General features: G+C 47.3%; 1 protein-coding gene across 5 annotated transcripts in view; it reads left to right on the top strand.

Moving 5' to 3' along the window:
• Nucleotides 1–7664: 7664 nt before the first annotated feature.
• MED27 (mediator complex subunit 27) overlaps nucleotides 7665–25226 on the top strand; it is a 259915-nt gene continuing 242353 nt past the window's right edge. For all 5 annotated transcript variants that reach the window (XM_073805670.1, XM_073805673.1, XM_019920173.3 and 2 more), the window contains exons 1-2: nucleotides 7665–7891; nucleotides 10399–10543. In XM_073805670.1, the coding sequence (XP_073661771.1) occupies nucleotides 7689–7891; nucleotides 10399–10543 (348 nt within the window). In that variant the 5' untranslated portion in view covers nucleotides 7665–7688. The remainder of the gene's footprint in view (nucleotides 7892–10398; nucleotides 10544–25226) is intronic.

Raw genomic sequence — 25226 nt, 5'->3', positions numbered from 1 at the left:
ATCCTTGGCAAAATTTATTTTCTTTCATTCTTTTTTAAAATAGTAGCCATCCGAGTAGGTGTGAGGCTCTCTACCTTTTTTTACTATGACTAGTAGAAAATATGTGGCTCACATTATGTGTCTATTGGACAGCAGTGCTGGAAAAGAAAGATAAAACTTGATTTTCCAGCCTCCTTTGCAGGTAAAGGTAGCCATGTGACATCATTCTGGCCAACGAGGTGTGAGCGCAAGTCTGCTGCTGCCACTTCTGCTCCTTCCTCCTTCTTCCCGCCTGTAAGGCAGAGCTGGGACCCAGTTGTCTTGCAACCAAGAAGTGACAGAAACGAGGCTGAGGGTGCTGGGGCAGAGAGATGAAAGGGTGTGGGTCCCTGATGAGTCACTACATCAGCCCATAGGTACCTCTAGACCACTTACCACGTGAGACCAATAAGCCCTCCTCTCTTTAAACTACCTTTAGCTTTTCCTGTGATTGTTAGCTGCAGACAAACACTTCTCTCATGGGATCACTCCTACGTGGTGCAGCTGGGACCTTAACATGTGTCTGTCTGTCCTCCCAGACCTGTGCTCCCTCTACATCTGCCCCCTGTCCACTGCCTTCTAAGAATGGACTGGTGATACCAAGGAGGTGGAAACTGGTCTCCTGGTTCTCCTCTACACCTCTTATCCCCAAACAGGGAAAGTGATTTGCAGCCAAATGGTGAACAGACATCAACTGCAAGGAATGGCTTCACTTTACACACAAAAATTTACAAGTTAGGATGTCCACTGCTGTATTGTTTAAGGTAGAAAAGCCTAGATGGTCAACAATAGGGGATTCAAGAAATTCTGTAAACCATCGAATGGAATCCTTGCAATAAATAAAATGTTTTCGAAGACTATTTCATGATAGGGAAAGGTATTTAGGCTCTATTATAAAAAGTGGAGGTCAGAAAATAGTAAGCTTCCAATTTTGTAAAATAATGTGGAAGTGTGAATAGCCAGTATGTCGAGAGGTGGAACTATGCATAACTTTATCTTCTTACGTAGGCTTTGTCTACACCTTCCAAGATTTCAAAAGGAAGCGTGTATTTGTAATTAGGAAAAATAAAGCAACACATTAAAAAAAAATAAGACTTCATCGCCAAGGTGAATGGATCGTTTCTTTGTCGGGAATCCGATATGCCTTCTTTGTGTTGTCTTTCCTGAGGCTTACCGAGAACTGGAGGAGGGGACATGGAGCTGGAAGGGCATGTGGCGGGGAGGAGGGGTGCTGAGTGAGAGCTTCTGAGACAAAGATCCTCGCGCTGCTGCGGCTGTCCCACGTCTTGGCTTTCCCTGGGAGCCCACAAGCTCGGCATCTGCCCCCAGGTTCTGGGTGAGGGTTCCAGGGTTGGTAGCTTCCGGTGCTGGCCGTCCATGGTTCCTCTTAATTAAAATGCACCATCCACATAACACCGTAATGGAATCAGAAGGCAATTCCTCCCTCAAATGGGCTGCGGTCAAGCCCGCGCAAACAACTTGTGTTCTGTTCCACTTTGATTCAGCCTAATGTGTTGGTAAAAGGGTCCATTCCCGAGATGTTTTGTACTTAATTACGTATGAACATGGCAGAAAGCGGAGGTCCCTAACAACACGCTCGTTGTTGATTAAGTGAGCATCTGAATGGGCAATCAATAATTTACTAAAATATTTAAAATACCTCCTGGCTTCCTGAGATGGGAAGAGTATGGCTCGCATGTGGTCCTTTGTTGTCTGCTCCGCAGGTGCAGGTCCCCCTGGCTTCCTAGTCTCTCTGCCTCTAGGCTTGACCACTTCTGCAGCTAGAGAATGGACTTTCAAACACAGATCTAATCTCCACACATCACACCTCCACTTAGAGCTGTCTATTGAACTCTCTTACCTCTACCCCTCCCCCACCCCAACTGCACCTGAATAGCCCCTAGTCACCTCGGCAGGCTTCGCCCAGGCCTCCCCTCTGCAGGAGGACGCTGTGACCACCCTCTCTAAGGCCTCCAAAATTCTCCATTCAGGTCTCTTACCCCACACGTGAACCTCACTGCTTTTCATGTCCCGTTTGTGACTGTCTCCCCTGCTAGGCTGTGAGCGAACGCCGTGGGGACAGGAATGTGCTCTCTTTGGATCCTTATTTAATGCTTTCACTCAGTGGATGTCTCCAGGTAAATGAATGCGTTGGGAGTGCAGGAACCCTGGTGCAGTGCTTGTGATTGGCATTAAAGGCAAATGATTCTCTCCCTTTCCCCTCTCTTGAATTAATAAAAAGTTCCTCTAATCTTACACGGCTGATGGTTCGCTCTGGGGGCCATCCCACTTCCTTATTCTCTAGATGCAAGAACTAAGGTTCAAAAGGGTTAACTGAGAGACCCCAGTGGGGCCGAGCCTGGGCTGATTTCCTGACCTCCAGGAATCCTCTGTCCTTGGGACCACTTTGGTCACCATCATCCCTGTTACCATCCTCATCATCACTGTGTCAAAATCATGAGAAGCAGGAAAAAAGAGGGAAACAGGAGTGGGGGTAGGTTCAGAAGAGACCAAAAGAGGATTCTTTACCAAACTTGCTTAAATTAATTAGAGTAAACCTGGTCCTAAGCAATTTAAAAATGACTGATGCCCTGGGCCTTAAACAGATGAACGGGGAAGAACACATTATCTACTTCAAGATATCTTCAGTGATATTTATCAGGCTAGGCTGGACCTGGTTTCACCATTGGTTCCCCAGGTGTTTAGCAAAATGTCGAGCACATTCATTATCTGTATTTGTTGAACGACTAACTGGAATGCCTACCGTGTCCCCAGCACCGCGTGCTGCCTCAGTGTAATCCTCAGGGCCACCCCCAAGGTCTTAGGCCTTGTGCCACATTGACTACGACAGGTGGCTCAGTTCCGCTGTGGCTTATCCAAGGAAAAGTTGGTTTTAAATCTCTCTGGTGACATTCTGCCCAACCGTCCAATGCAGTGTTCTGCGTCTAGTGAATCCTTAATAATTATTAATTGATGAAGGTGCTTTCTCAGTCTGAATGCTTAACACATGCTCTCTGAATATGATGGGAGTCGCAGCATATTTTAATTAAATCCAACTTTAATTTAACAACTTTAATCCTGATTGCTCATTCTAATACGTCTGAGCTGCTAGCACCAAGCTAATGGCTTGTTCGTTCTGGAAGGTATTCGTAGCAGGGTGCTGCCTTTTACCCAAACATAAGATCATAATAATTAAAGTCTGATATGTCTCAAAATGAACTCCTTTGAAGTAATTTTTATCCCACGAACACACACAGATGCAAGCATATATGTGCCAACATTCTCAAGAATTGACAACACCTTAGAGAAACTCTGTCCATTCCTTTCCATAATGAAAAGTTTTTTGTTGGCGTGATGAAAGACTCCTTACTAGGTTCAGGGGAAATGTGTATTTCCCCTGATCAATTTCTGAGTTTCCCAGAAGAGCAGAGCCCAAGAGAAACCCTGAAAACTAATGACGGTGGGAGCAGAGCGTATTTGTACTTTATTGCGCCAATCAGAGTCTAAACCACTGAATCAGAGAATGAGACAAAGGAAAATCTAATTGTCTGTATGTGTGTGTGTCGGGGTGGGTGATAGGAGGAAGGCTGAGCAGGAAGGAGAGGTGGTATCTGAGTACACAAAGAGATGAAATAATTTGGAGAGAGGATCTAAGAAGCAAATATAACATATTGGGTTAACTCACTGCTTTCACAGAGCGAACATCTATTGTGCCCAAGGCATTGGAGACCTGATGGTTACAAGTTAGCTGCCAGCCATCCTCCCGTGGTGTCTGCCTTAGAGCATGATTCTAACCAGAGGTTCATGCTTGGGCTTTAGTGGGGGCTGTGAACCCCCTGAAATTGTACGCAAAACTTCGTGTTTATAGATACACGTGGGTGTGGGCAGAAATAGACTGGTACAGTTCCCCACCCCCGGGACAAAATATACAGCAGGAATCACACTCTCTAAGCCTCAGGTGAGTAAAAACGATAATGGAGTTAGCCTTCTCTACTCTTCCCCTAGAAAGAATGAATGAACTGAAGCCACAACCAAAACAAGCCAACAGACACGGATACTTTACTTTGGAAAAGTTAAAACATATTTTCTACAGAAACCGTAAAAAAATAAAAACAACCCCCCTACACTACAAAGGAGATAAGAAAAGGCCATTAAAAATAGTGAATTATAGGGCTTCCCTGGTGGCGCAGATGTTGAGAGTCCGCCTGCCGATGCAGGGGACACAGGTTCGAGCCCCGGTCCGGGAAAGTCTCACATGCCGCAGAGTGGCTGGGCCCGTGAGCCATGGCCGCTGAGGCTGCGCGTCTGGAGTCTGTGCTCTGCAACGGGAGAGGCCACAACAGTGAAAGGCCCGCGTACCACAAAAAAAAAAATAGTGAATTATAGCACACAGTTTACTGACAAGCTCTTGGCAACAGGGTCATATCATTAGAGATAATTTGAATAGATCTCTTGCTAATCCTTTCTTGATTCTGTGCAAAGAATCTTCAAGTGGGGGATGGGAGCACACGTCACAGCCCCATCAGAAACTTTCTCAGCACATCCTCCTAACAGCTATGATCTTCTGAGTGATTATTATATACTGAACAATATTTCAAAAGCTTTGCCTGCAAGGTGTTATAAATCCCAAAGCTATTTTATAAGAAAAGGTATTATTACTAGACCTATTTTACAGATGGGAAAACTGAGGCTCAGCGAGGCTCAGTGACTTGTTTAAAATTCCACACCTAGAAGTTTCCTGCTATCTCTACCCTTTCTCCTTAGGAAACACTATAAATGGCCACACTAGAAAAGTGAGGTATATGTCAGAAAATGAAAGCAACTCTATAAACCCAAGACAATAAAACACCTTTCTTTCTTATGGGACTACTAATTCATTTTAATGGTATTTAAATTTAAATACTCATGGAGAGCTACATCAGAGCCCAGTGTTTGAGCAGAATTTATCTTTAGTGTTCCAGAACTAGAGAATTTTATTGAGGGGGTGTGAGGGGAGTGAGGTTGGAGAAGAGTGGCAGAATGATTAAGGAAGTGGGCTTGAGATAAACTACAGAATTTAAAAATCCTGGTCTGCACAGCCTGGTAGAACTGAAGGCTTTTCTTGCCACCTAGATCGTGTTTACACCTTCTATGCCCCTTATCGATGGCCATTGAAAACAAAGTATTTTGATACAATTTCAGACTTACAATTGCAAGAATAGTACAAATAATTTCTGTATACTCCTCATCCAGTTTCCACAACTGTTAGTATTTTACCATATTTGCTTTATCCTTCTCTCTCTAAATAAACATATCCATATTATTTTCTTTTTTATGCAGACATAACAATGCTCCTTTATGCCCTAGACGGTATATTTCCCCCAAAACAAGGATATCCTCTTCCATAACCACAATACGATGAACAAAATCATGACATCATCACCTATAAAATACTATGAACTAACTTACAAAACTTATTCAGATTTCACCAATTGTCTCAATCGGGTCAGCAAAAGAAAATCCCAGATCATGGGATGCATTCTTTAGTCTCCTTTAATTTGGGGCTGCTCCTCCGTCCTTCTCGGTCTTGCGTGACACAAGTGTTTTGTGAGAAAGTATAGGTCAATAGTTATTTTGTCTAACGTCTTTGAGTTTGTCAGATGTCAGTTTTTTTGTTTTTTTTTTTTAGAGACAAGCACAAATTTATTTGACCATGTTTTAGAGGCGTTAACTCAGAGAGCTGACCATGCCAATTCATTATTCTGGAGAATATCTTACAGATTACACTCTTGGCTTCTCAAGGAAACATGGAAGCCATTCACTCGGTTGTTAAGCTCTTTCAGTCACCTGTGATTTTTTTTTTTTAACAACTTTATTGGAGTATAATTGCTTTACAATGTTGTGTTGGTTTCTGCTTTATAACAAAGTGAATCAGCTATACGTATACATATATCCCCATATCTCCTCTCTCTTGCGTCTCCCTCCCACCCTCCCTATCCCACACCTCTAGGTGGTCACAAAGCACTGAGCTGACCTCCCTGTGCTATGCAGCTGTTTCCCACTAGCTATCTATTTTACGTTTGGTAGTGTATATATGTCAATGCTACTCTCTCACTTCGTCCCAGCTTACCCTTCCCCCTCCCCGTGTCCTCAAGTCCATTCTCTACATCTGCGTCTTTATTCCTGCCCTGCCCCTAGGTTCATCAGAACCATTTTTTTTATATTCCATATATATGTGTTGGCATACAGTATTTGTTTTTCTCTTTCAGATGTCAGTTATTTTGTCCAATGTCTTTGAGTTTGTCAGATGTCCTGATCAGACTCAGGTTTTGCATTTTTGGCAGGAATATCACAGAAGTCATGTTGTGCTCTCCTCAGTGGATCATATCAGGGGGTGGTTTGTCCTACACTGGTGACGTTGACCTTGATCTCTTTTAAGGGTAGTGGCAGCCAGGTTTCTCCACTATGAAGTCACTGTTACCTATTACCTTTACATTACTGAATTAAATTCTTTCATGGTAAAATATACATAACATACATTACCATTTTAACCATTTGAAGTGTTCAGTTCTGTAGCACTAAGTGCATTCACACTGCTTTGCTACCGCCACCACCATCCATGGAACTTTTTCGTCTTCCCCAATTGAAACTCTGTTCCCTTTAAACACTGATTCCCCATCCCCACTCACATGGAGCCTGGCACCCACCATTCTACTCTCTGTTTCTAGGAATTTGACTCTTCTAGGTACCTCATATAAGTGAAATCATACAGTATTTATCCTTTTCTGTCTGACTTATTTCACTTAGTATAATGTCTTTAAGGTTCACACATGTTGTAGCATGTGTCAGTGCCGACGGAGTCAACCCCTGGACCAACAGGGAAGTCCCAGAATTTCCTTCCTTTTTAAGGGTGAATAAATATTCCCTTGTATGTATATGTTGCCTGTTGTTTATGAATTCATCCCACGATGGACATTTGGGTTGCTTCCACATTTTGGCTCTTGTAGATAATGCTGCTATGAACGTGGGTATAGAAATATCTGTTCCAGACCCAGCTTTTCCTTCTTTTAAGTATGCAACTGGAACTGAAATTGCTGGATCATTATTTTTCCCTTCTTAATTAGCAAATTTCTTGTGGAATGATACGTTGAGACTATGTAACTATGCTATTACTCCTCACACGTTCACCCACTAGCATCCTTCAATTCCTATCTGAATCAGTTATTAATCTAACGGTTGCCAAACGGTAATTTTCTTTCCATCGTTTCTTCTACATTTATTAGTTGGCATTCTACTGGAGGGAAGAAATTTCCCTTCTCCCCTATTGATTTACGAATTTGGAAGCATTTTTTTCAACCCTTTACACCACGGACACCTTAACGCTCTGAGCAATTCTTCTCCATATGACTCCCAAGAGTGCAGGTTTGGGGAAGTGAGGGAACTTTCTGTATTTCCTTGTCACCATTAGGAAAGCCGAGCGTACAGCTCGACTGCCCCAGATCCAGGGGATCACTTTCCTGCCCACGCATGTTTAAAGTGGAAACCCTCTCTGGGACAGGGCTCTGAGGGATCACCTGGGCCGCCCCACCCCGCGAGAACTACATTTCCCAGAGTCCTTCGAGGGCTCGCGTCATCAGCGAGCGCGGCTTTTTGCTCGCTGGTTTTGGAGGGCCCACTGTGGCGGCGGCAACATGGCGGACGTGTTAAGTGTCGGCGTGAACCTGGAAGCCTTTGCCCAGGCCATCAGTGCCATCCAGGCGCTGCGCTCCAGCGTGAGCAGGGTGTTCGACTGCCTGAAGGATGGCATGCGCAACAAGGAGACGCTGGAGGGCCGGGAGAAGGCCTTCATTGCGCACTTCCAGGACAACTTGCATTCGGTCAACCGGGACCTCAAGTAGGTACCGGCTGAAGGGGCCGGGGACCTCCCACCCTGTCCCGACCCCGCGCGAGTCTTCTCAGTCAGGGGCTGCTGTCCATTTTCCTTGCTCTCTTGCTCCCCCTCCCTCCTCTCCAAGCCTCTACCTGCCCCTCAGGGCCACCTCATCCTCCACCCCCGCTTTCTCGTCTCCCTTCTCTTGGCCTTCAGGTCCTGGCTGTCTCCCTCCGCCCTGGACCCCCTCAGTGGTCCTTCCATTTCTCACTGGGGGACGTGCTCTCCCCAGGAACTTCCACTCCTCATCTCAGCTCGGCAGGGTTCTCACCTGTGGGCCCGCTGGGCCCCACCATGTCTGATAAAATAGTACCAAACAGGACCTGCTCAGCGCTGCCCCAAAGCCAAGTGCACTCCATCTGATTGGCCCCAGGTTTTCGTCCCTGAACCTGGAATTCATCAGTTCCACTCTAACCCACCCCCAAACACGACAAAATAGGCTTTGTTCTTTCTTCCCCTACCCCTTCCGAAACCACCTGATCAGTACTTTCACTCCCACTCTCACTGTTCCTCTTAAGTTTCTGTCTCTAGAGAGACCTAATCTCTGCCTTAACCAGCTTAATCACTTCTGCTTACACCTCCCCCCGGCCCCCAACAAATATTAATTTGTGGTCTTTTAGGGTTAAGGATTGTATATTTCTTTCTTACAAGTCACCTTCTTCTACTTTGTAAGTGAAATTAAGTGAGAGGATGTTTGTAAAATGCCTGGCACATAGTAGGCCCTTTTTAATTGGTTACGTCCTGGACTTGCCTTCCCCTGCTTATGAGAGTCAGTCCTTTCCAGGAGGGTTAGAATTGCAGGATTTTTTGCCTTTTACCTCTCAGAACTGACCTTAGCAGGGGAAGGCATTGGGTGAGCTAGTCATCCTATAATTTCTGGAGTGGCTGGGTTTTTTGTTTTGTTTTGTTTTTTTCCCGTCTCAACTTGGTCCCCTTAGTAACCAGATGGAAGGAGGAGGTAGGATGGAAGAGGAGGTGGTGACCAAATGATGGGAGCCTCTTGTTATTTATTTATTTATTTTCCTCTAAGTAGCTGCCATTCTTGTTTTGGGGGAAAGCCAGGAAGTCACACACCCCTCCTCAACTCCCACATCCACTTGCTGTTCTCTGGTGCAGTGCCCGTTAATACTTTCCCTGCTTGAGGGGATGCGCTGGTGGTTCTTTCCTCTCGTCCGTCTCCTCTTCGATTGGCTTCCCTTGGTAATATACAGGATGTTGTAACCCTTCACCATTGTAGAAAGCTTAAGAATGTTGACATCACCCCTTTGCCTTCTTAAATCTTTAGACAGCAGTACCAAGAAGAAGGTGGCTGAAGATTCCAGAATGAACGTGGCATGAGCAGCTGTCCCTACAAAGCCTTTGTTGACGCTTTGAGACTGGCCCGTCAGACTGGCGTGCTTCTGGAATGTGCTTTTTTTTTTTTTTTTTTTTTTTTTTGCGGGACGCGGGCCTCTCACCGCTGTGGCCCCTCCCGTTGCGGAGCACAGGCTCCGGACGCGCAGGCTCAGTGGCCATGGCTCACGGGGCCCAGCCGCTCCGCGGCGTGTGGGATCTTCCCGGACCGGGGCACGAACCCATGTCCCCTGCATCGGCAGGCGGACTCTCAACCACTGCGCCACCAGGGAAGCCCTGGAACGTGCTTTTGCTGTTGGCTCCCTTTCCCAAGCTGCTCTAGAGGTTTCTATTTTGCTAGACTGAAGCATGTTTCTTTGACACAGCCCCTCGGTGCTGTCTTCCCATTCCGTTTGTTTACTTTATCTCTTCTTTGTTTTTTTTTTTGCGGTACGCGGGCCCCTCACCGTTGTGGCCTCTCCCATTGCGGAGCACAGGCTCCGGACGTGCAGGCTCAGCGGCCATGGCTCACAGGCCCAACTGCTCCGCGGCATGTGGGATCCTCCCAGACCGGGGCACGAACCCGCATCCCCTGCTTCGGCAGGCGGACTCTCATCCACTGCGCCACCAGGGAAGCCCTCTTCTTTGTTTTGTTAAGTTTTAACATCTGTGAAGCACCACGTACAAATCTATCTCTGTGTGAATGGTAAATAATCATCATTTATTCAGGTACTTGCTGTTCTGCCAAAGGTACTGATCTGTACGTGGGTCTGAAAACTCTTAGTGAGAAGCAGTGTTATATTGCGTTTCAAAATTCCAGAAAGTGTCCTCTCCCCCCACACCCCCTCAGAGAATGATTCGAGTTGTTCAAGGCTGATTTTAGGAGGCTTACTGATTTCATCGCTCTTAACCCTTGTTCTCCTTTAGCATGGCGCCAGAGAGCTCAGTTGCAAAACAAGATCAGCCCCTAGTTAGGGGTTGTCTCAAGTGGCCCTAGTCTTCTTAACCTTTCAGAAAGTATTTCTTCTTAAGGGACCTTTGATGGGCGGTTTGAAGAACAGCCGTTGACCAGTGTGGTTGGCTTAGCACTGGAGTTGCAGTGGACCCGGGTTTATTTGCTGTATCTGTTTACTTTTCAGTGAGCTGGAACGGCTGAGCAACTTGGTCGGCAAGCCTTCTGAGAACCATCCTCTCCATAACAGCGGGCTGTTGAGTCTGGATCCCGTGCAGGACAAAACCCCTCTCTACAGTCAGCTCCTTCAGGCATATAAGTGGTCAAACAAGGTAAGGGGGACATGTCAGACATGGAGCTAACATAGGAAAAAGCAAGTTTTCTTGCATTTCATAAAGGCAGAGAGTGAGGGTTTTTCTTTCCTTTTTTGTTCTGATTCAGCATCGGGTTACAGAGTTGGAAGTTTCAGACTTCCCTCTGAAGTCTTTGAGGATTGTTCAGAGTCAGGTGCATTTAACCTGGTTGCTGGGTGTAGGGAGCAGCTTTTATGAACCCCATGAAATCACATGCAGAATGTTGTGTGTGTGTGTGTTTTTCTGGGGAGGACTTCCTAGCTTTCATCAGATTCTCAGAGGGGTCCCTGACCCCCAGAAGGTGAAGGACTGCTGGTCTCAGTGTGCAGCCACTCACATGGTTTATGTTGCTTGGCCTGTCCTCCCCATTGTTGATGGAAGAGCATCACTAGAGTTTGGTAGATTACTGTCTCTCTCTCCCCGCCCCCCGCACCGTGCCACGTGGCCTGCGAGATCTTAGTTCCCCAACTAGGGATCGAACCCAAGCGCGGAGTCTTAACCACCGGACCACCAGAGAAGTCCCCATCTCTCTTTTTTTTTCTTCATCTTTTTTTTTTTTAATTGAAGTATAGTTGATTTACAGTATCGTGTTAGTTTCAGGTGTACAGCACAGCGATTCAGTGATACGTATATGTGTGTGTGTGTGTGTGTGTGTATTCTTCTTCAGATTCTCTCCCTTACATGTTATTACAAACTATTGAGTATAGTTCCCTGTGCTATAAAATAGATAACCAGCAGTAGGTCCTTGCTGCTTATTTATTTTATACGTAGTAGTGTGTATACTATGTATAAAATAAATAACCTCCTAATGCTCTCTTTGCTCTAATTACTCTACACCCGTCTGAGGGAGATTGTTCTAAACGCTCTCCCTGGGATTTGCTATTCATGGTTTCCTGCAGTAGGCAGGCCCGTGGCGTAGACCTTAGGACGGCTGTAAAGGAAAAGTAAGCTGCAGTGTAAAAATAACAGGAGCAATTAGGCTCAGAAGCCTGGAAACAGCTAGTCTGTTTACTAACAAGTTCCTCTTGTTCGGGCGCTGTGCGTTATTGTGTTGTGTTTCGTTTTGTTGCTGCTGAGAGCAAGCTAGAATATATGTTTGGAACATTTTGGGAAGCTTTCCTCATTAGACTGCTACCTCCCTGGAGATAATAGTTCTTACAGTTACTGATTGTGAACTGCTCTGCCCCCTCCAGTTATCCGTCATCCTTTTCCTCTTTCCTGTGGTTCTTTTCCCTCTCAGGTCTTAAGTGACAGGTAAACCTTGACAGTGTTTCCAGTGTGTAGAATTTTTCCTTTGAATTTGTCTGGAAGAGTATTTAACATTCTTCGGTTTGCAGTGGAACCTTGAACCTGGGATGCGTGCATTTAACCTATGAGGCTTGTCCTCCAAGCTCTGGGCTGCTGTTGACAGAGACCCACTTCAGTCTCGAGGATCAGGGTGCCCAGGTGGTATGGGGATCTGTCACTCTCCTGCCCCGTCTACGCCTGCTTCCCAGTGTTGGCCTGATATCTCCCAGTGGTGGAAAAGACACACTGGCAGCTGTAGGTTTGCGTGGTCCTTCTACTAGGTGATCTCCAGGTGTCCACCTGGAGACGGATTCTGGCCCTGAAAACGGATTCTGGCCCTGTTTGGTAGGTGGCCCCTACCTACCCAGACAGCTCATTGAGTTAAGGGGGTGGGATTCTCTGACTGCCCAGTGCAGATCAGCTAAACCACAGGAATTGGGGCTGCTTGGAATTAGATAGAGGCAGGAGAGGACGCAGGGCAGACAAGAAATTAGAGATGTCTGTTGCAGTTGCCAGGGCCAGACATGAGACTGTTCTGGCCCTACGCAGATAGCCCTGCCCTCTCAGGGTTTTCTGTTTGAGCATCCTTATTTCCCCAGGGGCACGCTTGGACATCCTAATGTGAGTTTACCTGGTGATTGGGTGGGATCTGATCTGTAGGTGACTTATTTCTGGTTGGACTCCTGGTAGAAAGTCTTGCTTTTTGGCGTTTGGACGTGGAAGCTGTGTTCATGTATCACGTGGGTAATGTTCTTGGAATAGGCTTGAGGGATGGACACTTCATTGGTGGGAAGATTTAGGCTGATCTCGAAACCATGAGTGTGTGGGACTCAGTGGAAGCGACTGGTTTTAACTTGAAGTGATGACTCTTAACTTTTGAATGAAGGTAGTTTTAATTGTTTGCTGAATTTATTAGAGTATAAAAATAGAAGACCCTGTCCCTGCCCCCCACCCTTGCCCTCAGGTGGAAAAGAGGATGTGTTAAGGAAAAGAAATATTACGTATGTGGAAATTCTTGTCCTGGAGATGCTACAGCTTAAAACTAGATGTAGAAATGTATCACAGATTTTAGGTCCCATGTGAGCAGTGTGAGTGGTGTAGGGGTTCAGTCATGTCCTGGCCTGGTGCGCGCCTCTGAAGTAACTGCTGTTCCACCAGCTTCCGAGTGCCCCAGCAGAGAGGGGATTTTGGAGTCTTAGAACATTAATTGGCAAAATAAAGAGAATGTTTAAGAGATGTTTAGCTTACCCCCTTGTTTTATAGCCAAGCAGACCAAGGCCAAGTGAACCAGCCTGCTCATGGCTTCATAGCTAGACTAGAATTTGCCTTTCCTGATGTAGGTCAGTGTTCTTTCCTCTAAAACTGGATGCTTTCATCAGGTTTGGCTTAAGGTTTTGACTATAGCAAACATTTCTCCCCCTTTAACCTTCATCACAGGAGCAATTCATATGTTATATTTTATTCATAAACTGGTATCACATTTTACTCATTTTTAGTGGTTTACTGAAGGATGGAGATGGCAAATACATGGGACATGGTCCTGAAACTGTCACTCTTGTCCAGGGCAGACGTCACTAACCACCCTCTGTATTCTTTCCTGCTAAGGCCACCTCTGGGCTCACAACTCTGTTCTGGGGCTAGGCAGCCCCTGCCAGTTATTCAAAGGTGGGCTACAGGGGAAACGTTTTTTATTTCTGTTATGGTAGATAATGTCCTATTTGACTATTGCTTATTTATACCTTACCTTACTCTGGAAGGGATTTAAGATCTATTATACAAATACTGTACTTCAAACCTTGAAAGGAAAGAGGAAAACAAGGGTAAGGATGCCTTATGTACATTTCTTTAATAAACTCAAGAAGTAGCCCCAAGAAACAAGCCAGTATTCTTATTTCCAGCTGGGGATATGGAAGCAGCAATGATATATGTTTATCATGCCTCTCTTACAAATGAAAAGAGCTTTTTAATGGCAAAAGCTTTCATCATTCTTCATTTTACCCTCGACGAGTTTAAACCGGAAAGTGCATTAATATGTTAGGTGAAGTTTAGGGTAACTTGCCAATGTCAGCTTTCTGCACTGTTGGCTAAGAATTGAAGGAAGTGTGGGAAAGGCTTTGATACCACCCATTATGTGATGAACTTTCTATTTTATGTGCCATTGGCCATAGAGAAGTCTCATTCACGCTTACTGACTAATTATTTTCTTTAGGGGATTGTGTAATTTTTGTAAAGTCAGTCGGAATGTTAATTACATGGTAGTTGGCATAATTGTTAGGATAACACATTTAAAAATTAACCTAAAAAAATAAAACTTAATCTAATCTAATGAAATGATGTCAAATTGCTGGGAGCAGCACTTTTCCCGTGCTGAATTGGGGAAAGAATATAGCTTTCAACTCTTGTGCACCTATAGAGTATTGTTCTGTAGAGAGATGACAGGCTCTCGACGACGGCAAAAAATAATTGACGTCAACGCGGTCCTTGCTGTAAGATAGTGAATGTGAACATAATGAGGAAAGAGAATCACTTAAATGCCCCCCAAAGCCTTAATCATCATGACTTGGGGTCAGGCGCGGTTCTGGACTGTTCTTATTACGTTCAGATATGCTGAGAGTTAGGCTGAACTATTCTCAAGGCCCCTGTCCGAAGGTTTCCAGTGTCCTGTCTCCAGGCTTTGATTTCCGGCTTTGACTTTCTGCGTTTGTTTATGGCAGGAGGCTGCTTGTGTATTTGCCTGAAAAGGGGGCGAAGACTTCAGCCTTTTCCTGGTGATGTCTCAAGCAGCAAAGACCCCAGAAGTGTCGCTTTCTCCCCGGATTGGGAAATGGGCCCTGAGGAAGGGGCTGGCGCTGCCTTTTCTTTGTTTTTGCATGCTTAATTTTTCACTTTTATTAGAGAAAGAGCAAATTTCAATTCCAAGGGTATTCAGTTGGAAAGGCTGAAGACATTTGCTCCACTCTACCTTCCCGAGCTGTTCTCATCAGAATCTGGTTACTCAGTGGCTTTAAGTTGCTGTAACATTCATGTCCCTCACATCCAGCCTTGAAGGTGCTCTTGACGTTTTGGCATCATGGAGCTAACGGGTAGGATTGGTTAAAACTGCAACATGGAGCCTTTTCCCTTAGGGGCCCCGTCCTCTTAGGTCCCTGCGGAGAGAGACAGTGTCCCTCTCGTTCCCAGGGGGGGTCCCCAGCGCCCAGCAGGGCTCCTGGTACTCAGTGCACAGTCAATTAAAAGTCACTGAGTGAATGAAAGAATAAGTAAAAAGGGTTTTTTGTTGAATTTTTAGTTTACAGCCCCTTGTGTGGTTTGCTTGCTTGTGTTTGGGCCATTACTGAGAAATTTAGTTGTGCAACTGGTAGATGGGAGAAAATTCTCAGGTCCTGTGCTGGAGGCCAGGGCCAGATTCCAGAAGCGTAATTTGGAAGGAAAGGTGAGGTCAGTTGGTGAACTGATGATAAGCTCTTTGAGGGCTGAGGTTGGAAGTTTCGTCTGTGTTGCCTGTCACCTGGTGTTCCCTTCCTGAGAGAGCCGGGTTGGCAGCCAGTGCTCAGGAGCGGGTAGGACGTGGTAGAAGTCGTCCGGAGTTGACTGAGTCAGCCTGATTTGAGCGACAGCACCTGATGTCAGGTGTTCTGCGGCAGCTGTTGTTTTGACAGAAGTGCGAAAACTGGGAAGAGGCGAGTCAACCCCATCAGCCTCTTAGGGATTATCCCACTTGGTGTGTTATCAGTAACTAATTTCTGTTCCTAGTGTTTTCCTTATCACCAGACCCACCGCCGACTCACTCAGGGAATATGGATTCATTCAGAACATAATGAGGAAAGAAAATCACTTAAATGCCCCCCAAAGCCTTAATCATCGTGGCTTTGGACCACGCACTGTTCTGGATTGTTATTATTAGCAGAGGTGCAGGTACCATTCTTAGAGGTGTTCTTCCACCTAAATCTAACCTTCCTGGCTCCCTGTCACTCAGCATGAACTTACCAGCAGAGTGAGTTTGACTGCAATAGTGGCTGCCCTAGTTGGCCTTAAACCCTGCACCCTTCTCCTCCCTCCCCACCCAAAGCCCTGATACTGTGTGAGCCATTATGAAAAGAACAAAGAGTAACACAACCGAACAGGAAAAAGAACCAAACAAAACCAATCTCCGGGGTTTCTAGATACTGTTGGATTCCTTGTTGGTAGAATGAAGAGCTGGACTGAAGATCTCTCGAGTCCCTTTTGGCTGTCACTTGGGAAGGAGCAGTGGAATCATTTATGCATTTCCATTGTTTTGGAAATGAAAGTGTAACCTGGGGAGCAGAGGAGAGTAATTCTTGTCCAGTAACGTTTCTTAAGCACAACTGTTGTGTACGCTACAGAGCATCTCAGAACAGACCAGGATAGAGCAGCAGCCCTAGAGGCCCTTAGAGGAAGATTACCTTTCAGAGGTTCTCTAGACAGCAGTAGCCTCCTGTAACACACCGAGTGTAAGCCGTCATGAAAATCACCTGATGCCCCCATAGTTCTAAGTGGGTTCCACCCCAAGGCTTTGGCCTAATTCCATATCTTTATGTTCTACTTATTAGTTGTGGTTTCTGAAAATTGTCACTTTGTTGTGGCCTGGAATCAGATGTGTGATTCCCTCCTTCTTTTTCTCTAAAGGAGCAGGAACTCTGTTGAGAAGCTACCCTGCGCAGGCTGCAGAGGCTGCTGGCTGTGTGTCCCGCGTGCCCTGCAGGAGTCGCTCTGCCCGGGGCGGGGGTGAGGGGGGCTCAGCCTGAGTCCCTCTTTCGCTGTTTTATAGCAGCCTTTTCTGGGCTGATTGGGTTTGTGCGGTTTGCCCAGAGCTTTGTGTACATTGTAACCAGAGCCTGAAAAGGCACTTTCTCTTCTCTTCCAGGAATGCTTAGTAGACAGGAAATGGTCCCATATCATTTTTGTTCCTGGTGAGTTGCACATTGACGGTGGGGAAGGACGTGTACCATTACAAGTGCAGAAAGAATATGATGTTACGCCTCCCCTTTTGCTTGTCTTCTTTTCCTCATGGCGGGTGTGGGCTGGGAAAGAGCTGAGAGAGAACTAGCGCTTCTCTCCTGTGGTCCACGCCTGCTCTGGGCCAGCCCATCTGTTTTGCCGCTTCACTTGCCAGCCGTGCACGGATGACACCGCACTCCAGCCAGCCTAGAAGCTCGCCTGAGATCCTGACCCGTGTCAGAGTGCCCGCTGGACATCTGCACGTGGGACTCACAGGCTTCTCGGGTAGAAGGAGCCCAGAACGGAAACCCTGCCCCCGCCCCCAGACCTGCTCCTCGTGGTGGGGGTGCCTGGACCCTCACACCTGCTGACCAAGATCTACTGATGCCACCTCTCCAAAACCGCTTAGTCTTTCCTCCCCACCTTCCTTGACTGCCGCTGTCTGAGCCCAGGCCCCCCTTACTTCTTGGGGCAATGCTACTGCCTCCCCTCTGGCTTCCTGCCCCTTCCCACCCACTGCAGCCATCTTCCGCTCGGCAGTTCCCAGGGACCTGGACAAAGAAGACACCTGATTGGTTGCTCCTCAGTGGTTTCCTCCATCTCCCTTAGGATCAATTCCAGCTCCCGGCTGGCATTGGGAGGCATTTTAGTTATCGCACCAGGGGCCTGAGTCCAGAAGCAGACAGACCTTTGGCCAGACTTCTTAGCCTCAGTTTCCTCATCTGCAAAATGGCACGAACAGTCCTGCGTCTTAGGGTGGCTGTGAGGATTTCGTGGATACTCCCTTGAGTGTGCAGCGCAGAGCCTGGCAGATGACCTGTTTACCATTATCAGTCCGGGTGCAGGGCCTCATGGCCTGGCACCAGCTCCCTTCTCTAGCCCCCACCCTTCCTTCCTTTCTTTCTGGGGGAAAAAACCCCTAAACTTTTTATTGTGGAAAGTTCCAAATTACACAAAAGTAAGAGAATTATCTAGTGAGCCATTGTCTACTCAGCTTCAACAATTAAGAATATTTTGCCACTCTTATTTCATTGATTTCCACATCCCCCTACTCTCTTTTCTGGGGGTCAGGGGTGAGGACTGGAGTATTTGAAAGCAATGCCCGACATCATGTCATTTTATCGGGAATCCTTCAGCGTTCAGCTTCCTTTCTTCCCGCTTTCCCTGCTCTTATTTTTGCCATTTCTTGTCTGCAAAATGCATTGCGGTCCCCCAGAATCTTCTGATCTCAGGGTCTTCGCACACGCTCTTCTTCCTTCTCCCTCCTTTCTTTGGAAAAGTCTTAGTCATTTAGGTCTTAGACTTCCTCTGGGAAGTCTTCTGAGATGTACCCAGATTAGGTGCCCCTGCGTTTACACCTGTGACAGCTTTTATCCTCCTCTGCCTGTTCGTTATCCCCACAAGGGTAAGCCCTGTCCTGTTAGGACTTAGACTTTGGGTGTTATCTAACACCTTTGAGCCTCAGCCTGCTGGACTAGAAAATGGACATAAAGCGCTGCTGCAGAGGAGCCTCCAGAGTGACCAGGCAGAGCTGATCTGGTCGGTGTTTGCCCCACAGGCTTTCAGCAGCTGCACTGATCGCACTGCCGCAGCTGCTCACCCTCCAGGTCCGTCCCCTCTCCTCGAGGGTTGGGGCTCTGGTGTCACTTTGAAGGCCTCCCGTCGGGGACACAGTAGACACTCGTAATTGAGCCCCCCCCCCCACCTCCCCATATTTCCAAACAGACTCCAGGCACTGTGCCCCCTCTGGCCAAGTGTTAGATCTCAAGGGGACCTCCACGATCAGGTGGGGCAGCGCCCCTCCTTTTATAGAGAGAGCGACTTGTCCAAGGGCCACACCGCCAGCCCTCTAACTGGGACCCGCAGTGTTCGGTAGCCTGAAAAGGGAATGTCATCCGGATGTCCAGGCAAGCAGAGAGGTTTCTTCCACTGTTGAAGCCCATTAAAATATTGCCATTTACCTGTGGTTTTGTGTCTGCTGATCCCCCTGTCAGTGAAGCAGGAGCAGTGGTCAGTCCACATGCTGTATCAGAGGGAACCATGGCGGTGGGTGTGACCCATTGACAGCTGCAGTCTGTGCGCAGACCAAGACTGCGCGGGGCCCAGCCCAGGCATGGATGTGGCTCAGGGCAATTGCCTTGACCTCCATGAGCAGAGCAGCCCCAGGCCCCGCAGATTCAGAGAGGCAGGTACCCTCATCTGCTTTAAGCTCTGATGTGATAAGTATGATATGAGAAGTTGGGATCTTAGCAACTAACTGGCATATTTGCTGGGCATGTCATGAAAAGAAAGGTACTGCCTTGGAGCCTCTTATCCCCTTCCTGGCATGGGTGGGGTCCCCAGGGATGACTGTGTAAAGATAAGCCCCCTGCCCACTTTTTTCCCCTTTTTAACAGGAATTGTACTTAGTCCTCCAGTGGGTTCATGGGATGCCGGTTGCTCTTATTTTTTCCCCGTTTGTATGTTTCTGTGTGTTTTAGGGTTGGAGGGTTACGTCGTACCATCATGATTTTCAGTCAGTAGGCTTCTTGAATTACCGATCACTTATTAGTAGTTGCCGCCACTGAGCATTTGGGCTCGGCGCTCTTCCGATGACCATACACAGTAGATTTGGAAGCGAGAGAGTCTGCAGGTTTTGAGTGTGTGCATGCATTCATATGTGAGAAAGTGGTTGCACTCGGTGTAAAATGCTCAGTCATATTAATCTCCAAGCTGCTTTTGAGCGGTGTGCTGTTTGCTAGGAAGTATCTAATCCGTCTATTGAACACGCGTTTATTGGGCATCTACTGTGTTTCAGGCACTGTTCTAGACTCGGTGAAGGAAACTGATCAGTTCCCATCTTCCTGGAACTCAGCATATATCCAGTTCTCGAACTTGATCAGCACATGCCCAAAGCACATGATTTTAACAGCAATTCCTGACTCCACTATTGGTCTTTTTTCCCCTTTAATCAGTGGCCTTTCTGTGCCTCAGTTTACCTGTCTTTACTGTCAGAAAGGAGCATAACTGATAGGGTCTGGGTGACTTAATTGACACCTGTAACTTATCTAGAACAGGGCCTGAACATAAAGGAAATTTTGTCTTGCACTCCTGACATCTTAAATATCATCCTGTTTTTATAGTTTGGTGCATTTTAATTCTGTCTTGTGCTTAACGCAAATGCAAATTTATTGCTGTAATATACACTTTTCTGGTTTGTTTGCCCTTGGCATATCACCAGTTTGCCCATATTCTGCTGTAGCCTAAGGTCGCACTGGTTTTTCTTTTCTTTTTAAATAAATTTATTTTTAATTTTTATTTATTTTTGGCTGTGTTGGGTCTTCATTGCTGCTCACAGGCTTTCTCTAGTTGTGGCGAGCGGGGGCTACTCTTCGTCACGGTGCATGGGCTTCTCGTTGCGGTGTCTTCTCTTGTGGAGCATGGGCTCTAGGCGCGTGGGCTTCAGTAGTTGTGGCTCACGGGCTCTAGGCGTGCGGGCTTCAGTAGTTGTGGCTCACGGGCTCTAGAGCACAGGCTCAGTAGTTGTGGCTCACGGGCTCTAGGCGCGCGGGCTTCAGTAGTTGTGGCTCACGGGCTCTAGGCACGCGGGCTCAGTGGTTGTGGCTCGTGGGCTCTAGTGCGCAGGCTCAGTAGTTGTGGCGCACGGGCTCTAGAGCGCAGGCTCAGTAGTTGTGGCGCACGGGCTCTAGAGCGCAGGCTCAGTAGTTGTGGCTCACGGGCTCTAGAGAGCAGGCTCAGTAGTTGTGGCTCACGGGCTCTAAAGCGCAGGCTCAGTAGTTGTGGCTCACGGGCTCTAGAGCGCAGGCTCAGTAGTTGTGGCGCACGGGCTCTAGAGCGCAGGCTCAGTAGTTGTGGCTCACGGGCTCTAGAGCGCAGGCTCAGTAGTTGTGGCTCACGGGCTCTAGAGCGCAGGCTCAGTAGTTGTGGCTCACGGGCTCTAGGCGCGTGGGCTTCAGTAGTTGTGGCTCACGGGCTCTAGGCACGCGGGCTCAGTGGTTGTGGCTCGTGGGCTCTAGAGCACAGGCTCAGTAGTTGTGGCGCATGGGCTCTAGAGCGCAGGCTCGGCAGTTGTGGCTCACGGGCTCTAGAGCGCAGGCTCAGTAGTTGTGGCTCACGGGCTCTAGGCACGCGGGCTTCAGTAGTTGTGGCTCACGGGCTCTAGGCACGCGGGCTCAGTGGTTGTGGCTCGTGGGCTCTAGAGCACAGGCTCAGTAGTTGTGGCGCACGGGCTCTAGAGCGCAGGCTCGGCAGTTGTGGCTCACGGGCTCTAGAGCGCAGGCTCGGCAGTTGTGGTGCACGGGCTTAGTTGCTGCGCGGCATGTGGCATCTTCCCGGACCTGGGCTCAAACCCGTGTCCCCTGCGTTGGCAGGCGGATTCTTAACCACTGTGCCACCAGGGAAGTCCCAGGTTGTGCTTGTTTTAAGGGGTTTTCATTGATTTTAAGAGAACACTAAATATCTATCTTATATTTGTGTCCAAAGGCAAAAAAACCCATCAGTCAGTCAGGGTACTGACTTTCTGCCACCGTTGACGTGAGACCTGACCCAGTTGGACTGTTTCTGTCCTGAAAGAACTCTCCCCGCGCTTCCTTTGATGTGGATTAGTGACTGCAAAGGGTACTGCACATGTGTTATTCTCTCTTATTTGTCAGTGGGTCTGTTTATTTTCATTTTTATTTTTTTTGGCCTCACCATGGGGCTTGTGGGATTTTAATTCCCCGACCAGGGATTGAACCCGGGCCCTGGCAGTGAAAGCGCCGCGTCCTAACCACTGGACCGCCAGGGAATTCCCAGCGAATGGGTCTGTTTAAATTTCACTTAAATACCTGGAGCCCTGAAGGCTGATTTTGCCTGTGGGTAAGATTGGCCCTGTGCACTGACTTCAGTGTCTCACCAGGGGCGAGCTGGGGCCCGCTGCCTGCGCTGTGTCCTCTCCTGTTGCCTGGCCACCTGCCTGGCCGTCCATCCAATCATTTGTCTAGCTCTCTATTTAAAATCACACTTGATAATTCAGTATGTTTCCCAGAGAATGAGTTGATTCAAAATCCTACATCATCCGTGGTGTTTGTGATGAGAATTTGAACCACCCGAGTTTCAAGATAAAATAAATTCTCGACCTCTGTTTCTTAGCAGAAAATGATGAGGCAACCATTGAAGAGTTTTGTTTAGTGATCACGTGGAATTGTATTTTCTTTCCTGTGAAAATCACTGCGATGCTTTCCGTATGTTATACAGTTCCTCTCCAGATTTCGTCCTCTTCACCTGAAAAATGCTTGTGAAGACACTTATTTTTCTGGGCAGGTGATGCTCTTAGCGCGGGGCCAGCACAGAGGAAGCCTTTGGTGGGTACGCGTTTCCTTTCAGCGCTGCAAGTTCCCGTCCGCCATGCCCCCTCCCCCGTAGCACTTAATTTGAGCCAGTGGAGATGTTGCTGGTTAACTAGATTACCGTCAGCTTGGTTTGGATAGCAAAGGTGCTATCTAAATGCTTTTAAAATGTTCCGAGAAGCCTCAGAGGATTATAGAGGCCAACGCTCTCCTATCCTTGTTTTTCCCAGTCTAAAACAGAGCAGTCCGTGTTCATTTTAATTGCTTGGATGAGCTCAAACATTGAGATTTTAATGCATTTTCACAGTAGCTCAGAGAGCGTCACCACATTATCCTGCTGGCAGCTCATTGGAATCCTCAGCCCAAATGCCGTGCTCGGGGGCCTCAGCTTATAGAACCGGAGTGTGGTAATTTCCTAGTTAAGATGTCTTGTGGGGAACGTTGCCTTTCCTGTTGAGACGTCCTCCGAATTGTGAAGTGTTGTCCTTCTCAGTCACAAAGTGATGGGCACGTATGGCTTTTGAGGAAGGTTTTCAGAGCTCTTGGCTCGCAGAGGGTGGAGTTGCTTTATTCTGATGAGTCACAAGATGGGAAAGGGCTCTCGTAAGCCTCCAGTTAGTGGTTGATCCTAAAGGCACATTGACAATACCTGCACCCCGGTGGGGCCTGGGGGGCAGTTCCCGACCACTGTACCTCCACCTTCTACTCCCACTCGTCAGATAAGACCAGCCTCATAGGGAGGTGGGGCCTTGGGAGCCGATGGCCAGGGGAGTGCTGGAAACACTGGCTCTGGGGTGGGTTAAGGACAACCAGCAAGATCAATCAGGCAGCATCCCTGCCTCCTGGATTTCACTCCCTCTGCATGTCAGCTGCGCTGGACCCTTACACCTCCAGCACTGGGGTCGAACCATGGTTTCTAGTGCTTGGTGTGCGCTTGGTAAGTGTTTGTTGCTAAATGGATGAGCGAATACTCCCACCCTCCTTCAGGGCGTCTTCTCTCATAGCCAGGACATTTGCAGAAGTCTCCTAACTGGCCTCCCTGTCTCACCACCTCCTATCTCTCCCCACATAGCATCAGTGACCTTTAAATGTGCAAGTTCGATCTCACAAGTCTCCTGCTTAAAATATGGTGATGATTTCTTCTTGCGCTCAGGATGAAGACAGACTGTAATGTAGCTGGTAACGGTCTGGCTCACATGGTACCCCAGCTCCGCACTCAGCCTGCATGCCCTCCTGCCCTCATGCTGTTGAAGTGGCCTATTTCAACGGGCCCCACCCCTCTTTTTGTTTGGCTAATATTCTCTCACTTTATTTTTCCATATTTGTTTATGCTCACATACTCGGGAGAGTCTTTTCCAACTCCCCAAGTCAGGGTGAGGTAACCCCCCGTACTCCTGCAGCCCCCCTTGCCCACATTGTGGCGTGATTCGCGATAGACTAAGTACCGATAGCTGGGGCAGGGGACAGGGACGCTGCCCGCCTGTTCACCAGGGTATTTCCGATGTCTAGCGAGGCCCAACAGAAGAAGACAAACCAACAAAACACTTTGAGTTAACTAAGTAGCTTCCTTGTCTTTGAAGTCAATATTAAAATTCCAGTGACGTGTTTTTGAGGGGGGAGGTGGGGCTGTAGGGTTCCAGGTCCTACTTTTCTTGATGTTTGGGTAGGAGGTGACTCTTAGCTGCGGTATTTCCTCGGTGCACAGCTGCTGAGATGTCTTTATTTGGTTTGTGCATTCCACTCACGGCCTGACTTACTGAAGGGTAATGAATATTAAGGGTTTTTTTGGTCTTTTTTTTTAAACTAGTTTGGGGATACAAACAGAAGGCAGATTATCTTATTTTGAGGCAGATATGAAAAGGGCAAAGAAAGGAGACAGTGAACGTTGCAGAAGTGTCTTATATTGTATTTCAGCACTTTATTTTTTTGGCTGTGCTGCGCGGCTTGCAGGATCTTAGTTCTCCAACTAGGGATCGAACCCAGGCCCTCGGCAGTAGAAGTGTGGAATCCTAACCACTGGGCCACCAGGGAAGTCCCTGTTTCAGCACTTTACAGTCTCTAAGGTGTGGAAGCGTTCATCATATCATCCAGCCGGAGAGGCTGTGTAGCGTGGTGATAAAAGCAGGAGCTCTGGAACCAGATTGCCTGCCTGGGTTCAAGTTCTGCTTCTTCTCTTTACTACTTGTGACCTTGGGCAACTTACTCCTGTTCTCTGATCTGTGAAATGAGGTTGATGACAGTTTCCTCCCTCAGGGCTGTTGTGAAGATCAAAAGCTTAGTATATGCAGGGGCTCAGAAGAGGGCTGGTGTGTGTTAGTTACCATCATTCTTGTCACTGTCCTCCTCATCATAATAACTCTGCGTCTTAGCCTTATTTTACTGAAGGGGGAGCTCAGATTCCTAAAAGTTAAGAGACCTGCCCCAGGCCAGCGGGTTGTAAATGCCCGGGAAGAGGCACGGATCATCCGACTTCAGATCCTTTTATTCTCTAGTGTGCCTTTGCTGTCTCAGTGGCACAGATGCAGGGCAATTGCTTTCTGTTTGGAGAACATGGTGGTGTCTTTATAACGGGGGCGTTGTTAGAAAATGGCTCTTCTTTTACGTAAAATCTTTGGATACAAACTTCCAAAAGTTTACTAACTGTCTATGAGATCTGTGACCCCAAGCATTTTTATAGTCACAAAGGTCATTGTCTGTAATCTCATTTTAAATATATATATGTGGGCTGGCAAAGGAGAATTTCTTATGTGAATTGTAATTCCCTAACTTAGCTATATTATGTCATATTTTCAGGGTTTTGTTGTTGTTATCTTTAAATTTGAGTTGCTAAAACATAACTTAGCTCCCCAAAGCTTCAGGACCGTAGAAATGATCTCTGATCTTGGTCGTCACAGCAGTACTCATCCATTCCTGCGGCCTCTGCTGGCATGTGGCCGAGATGTCATAGAAATAATTTAAGCATTTGATTGGAGGGGGCATTGAATTATATATATTCTGTGCCTGTCGGTTGTCCACTCCCTCCCACCCTGATTGCTGCTTGCCTGTTTTTGTTTGATAAAATATATGTCGTCAAAAAGTAGCTCACAAAA

Source organism: Tursiops truncatus, chromosome 6, assembly GCF_011762595.2.
Source record: "Tursiops truncatus isolate mTurTru1 chromosome 6, mTurTru1.mat.Y, whole genome shotgun sequence".
Taxonomy (NCBI): Eukaryota; Metazoa; Chordata; class Mammalia; order Artiodactyla; family Delphinidae; genus Tursiops; species Tursiops truncatus.
Note: the sequence above shows the minus strand (reverse complement) of the source record. Positions and strands in the feature narration are given on the sequence as shown.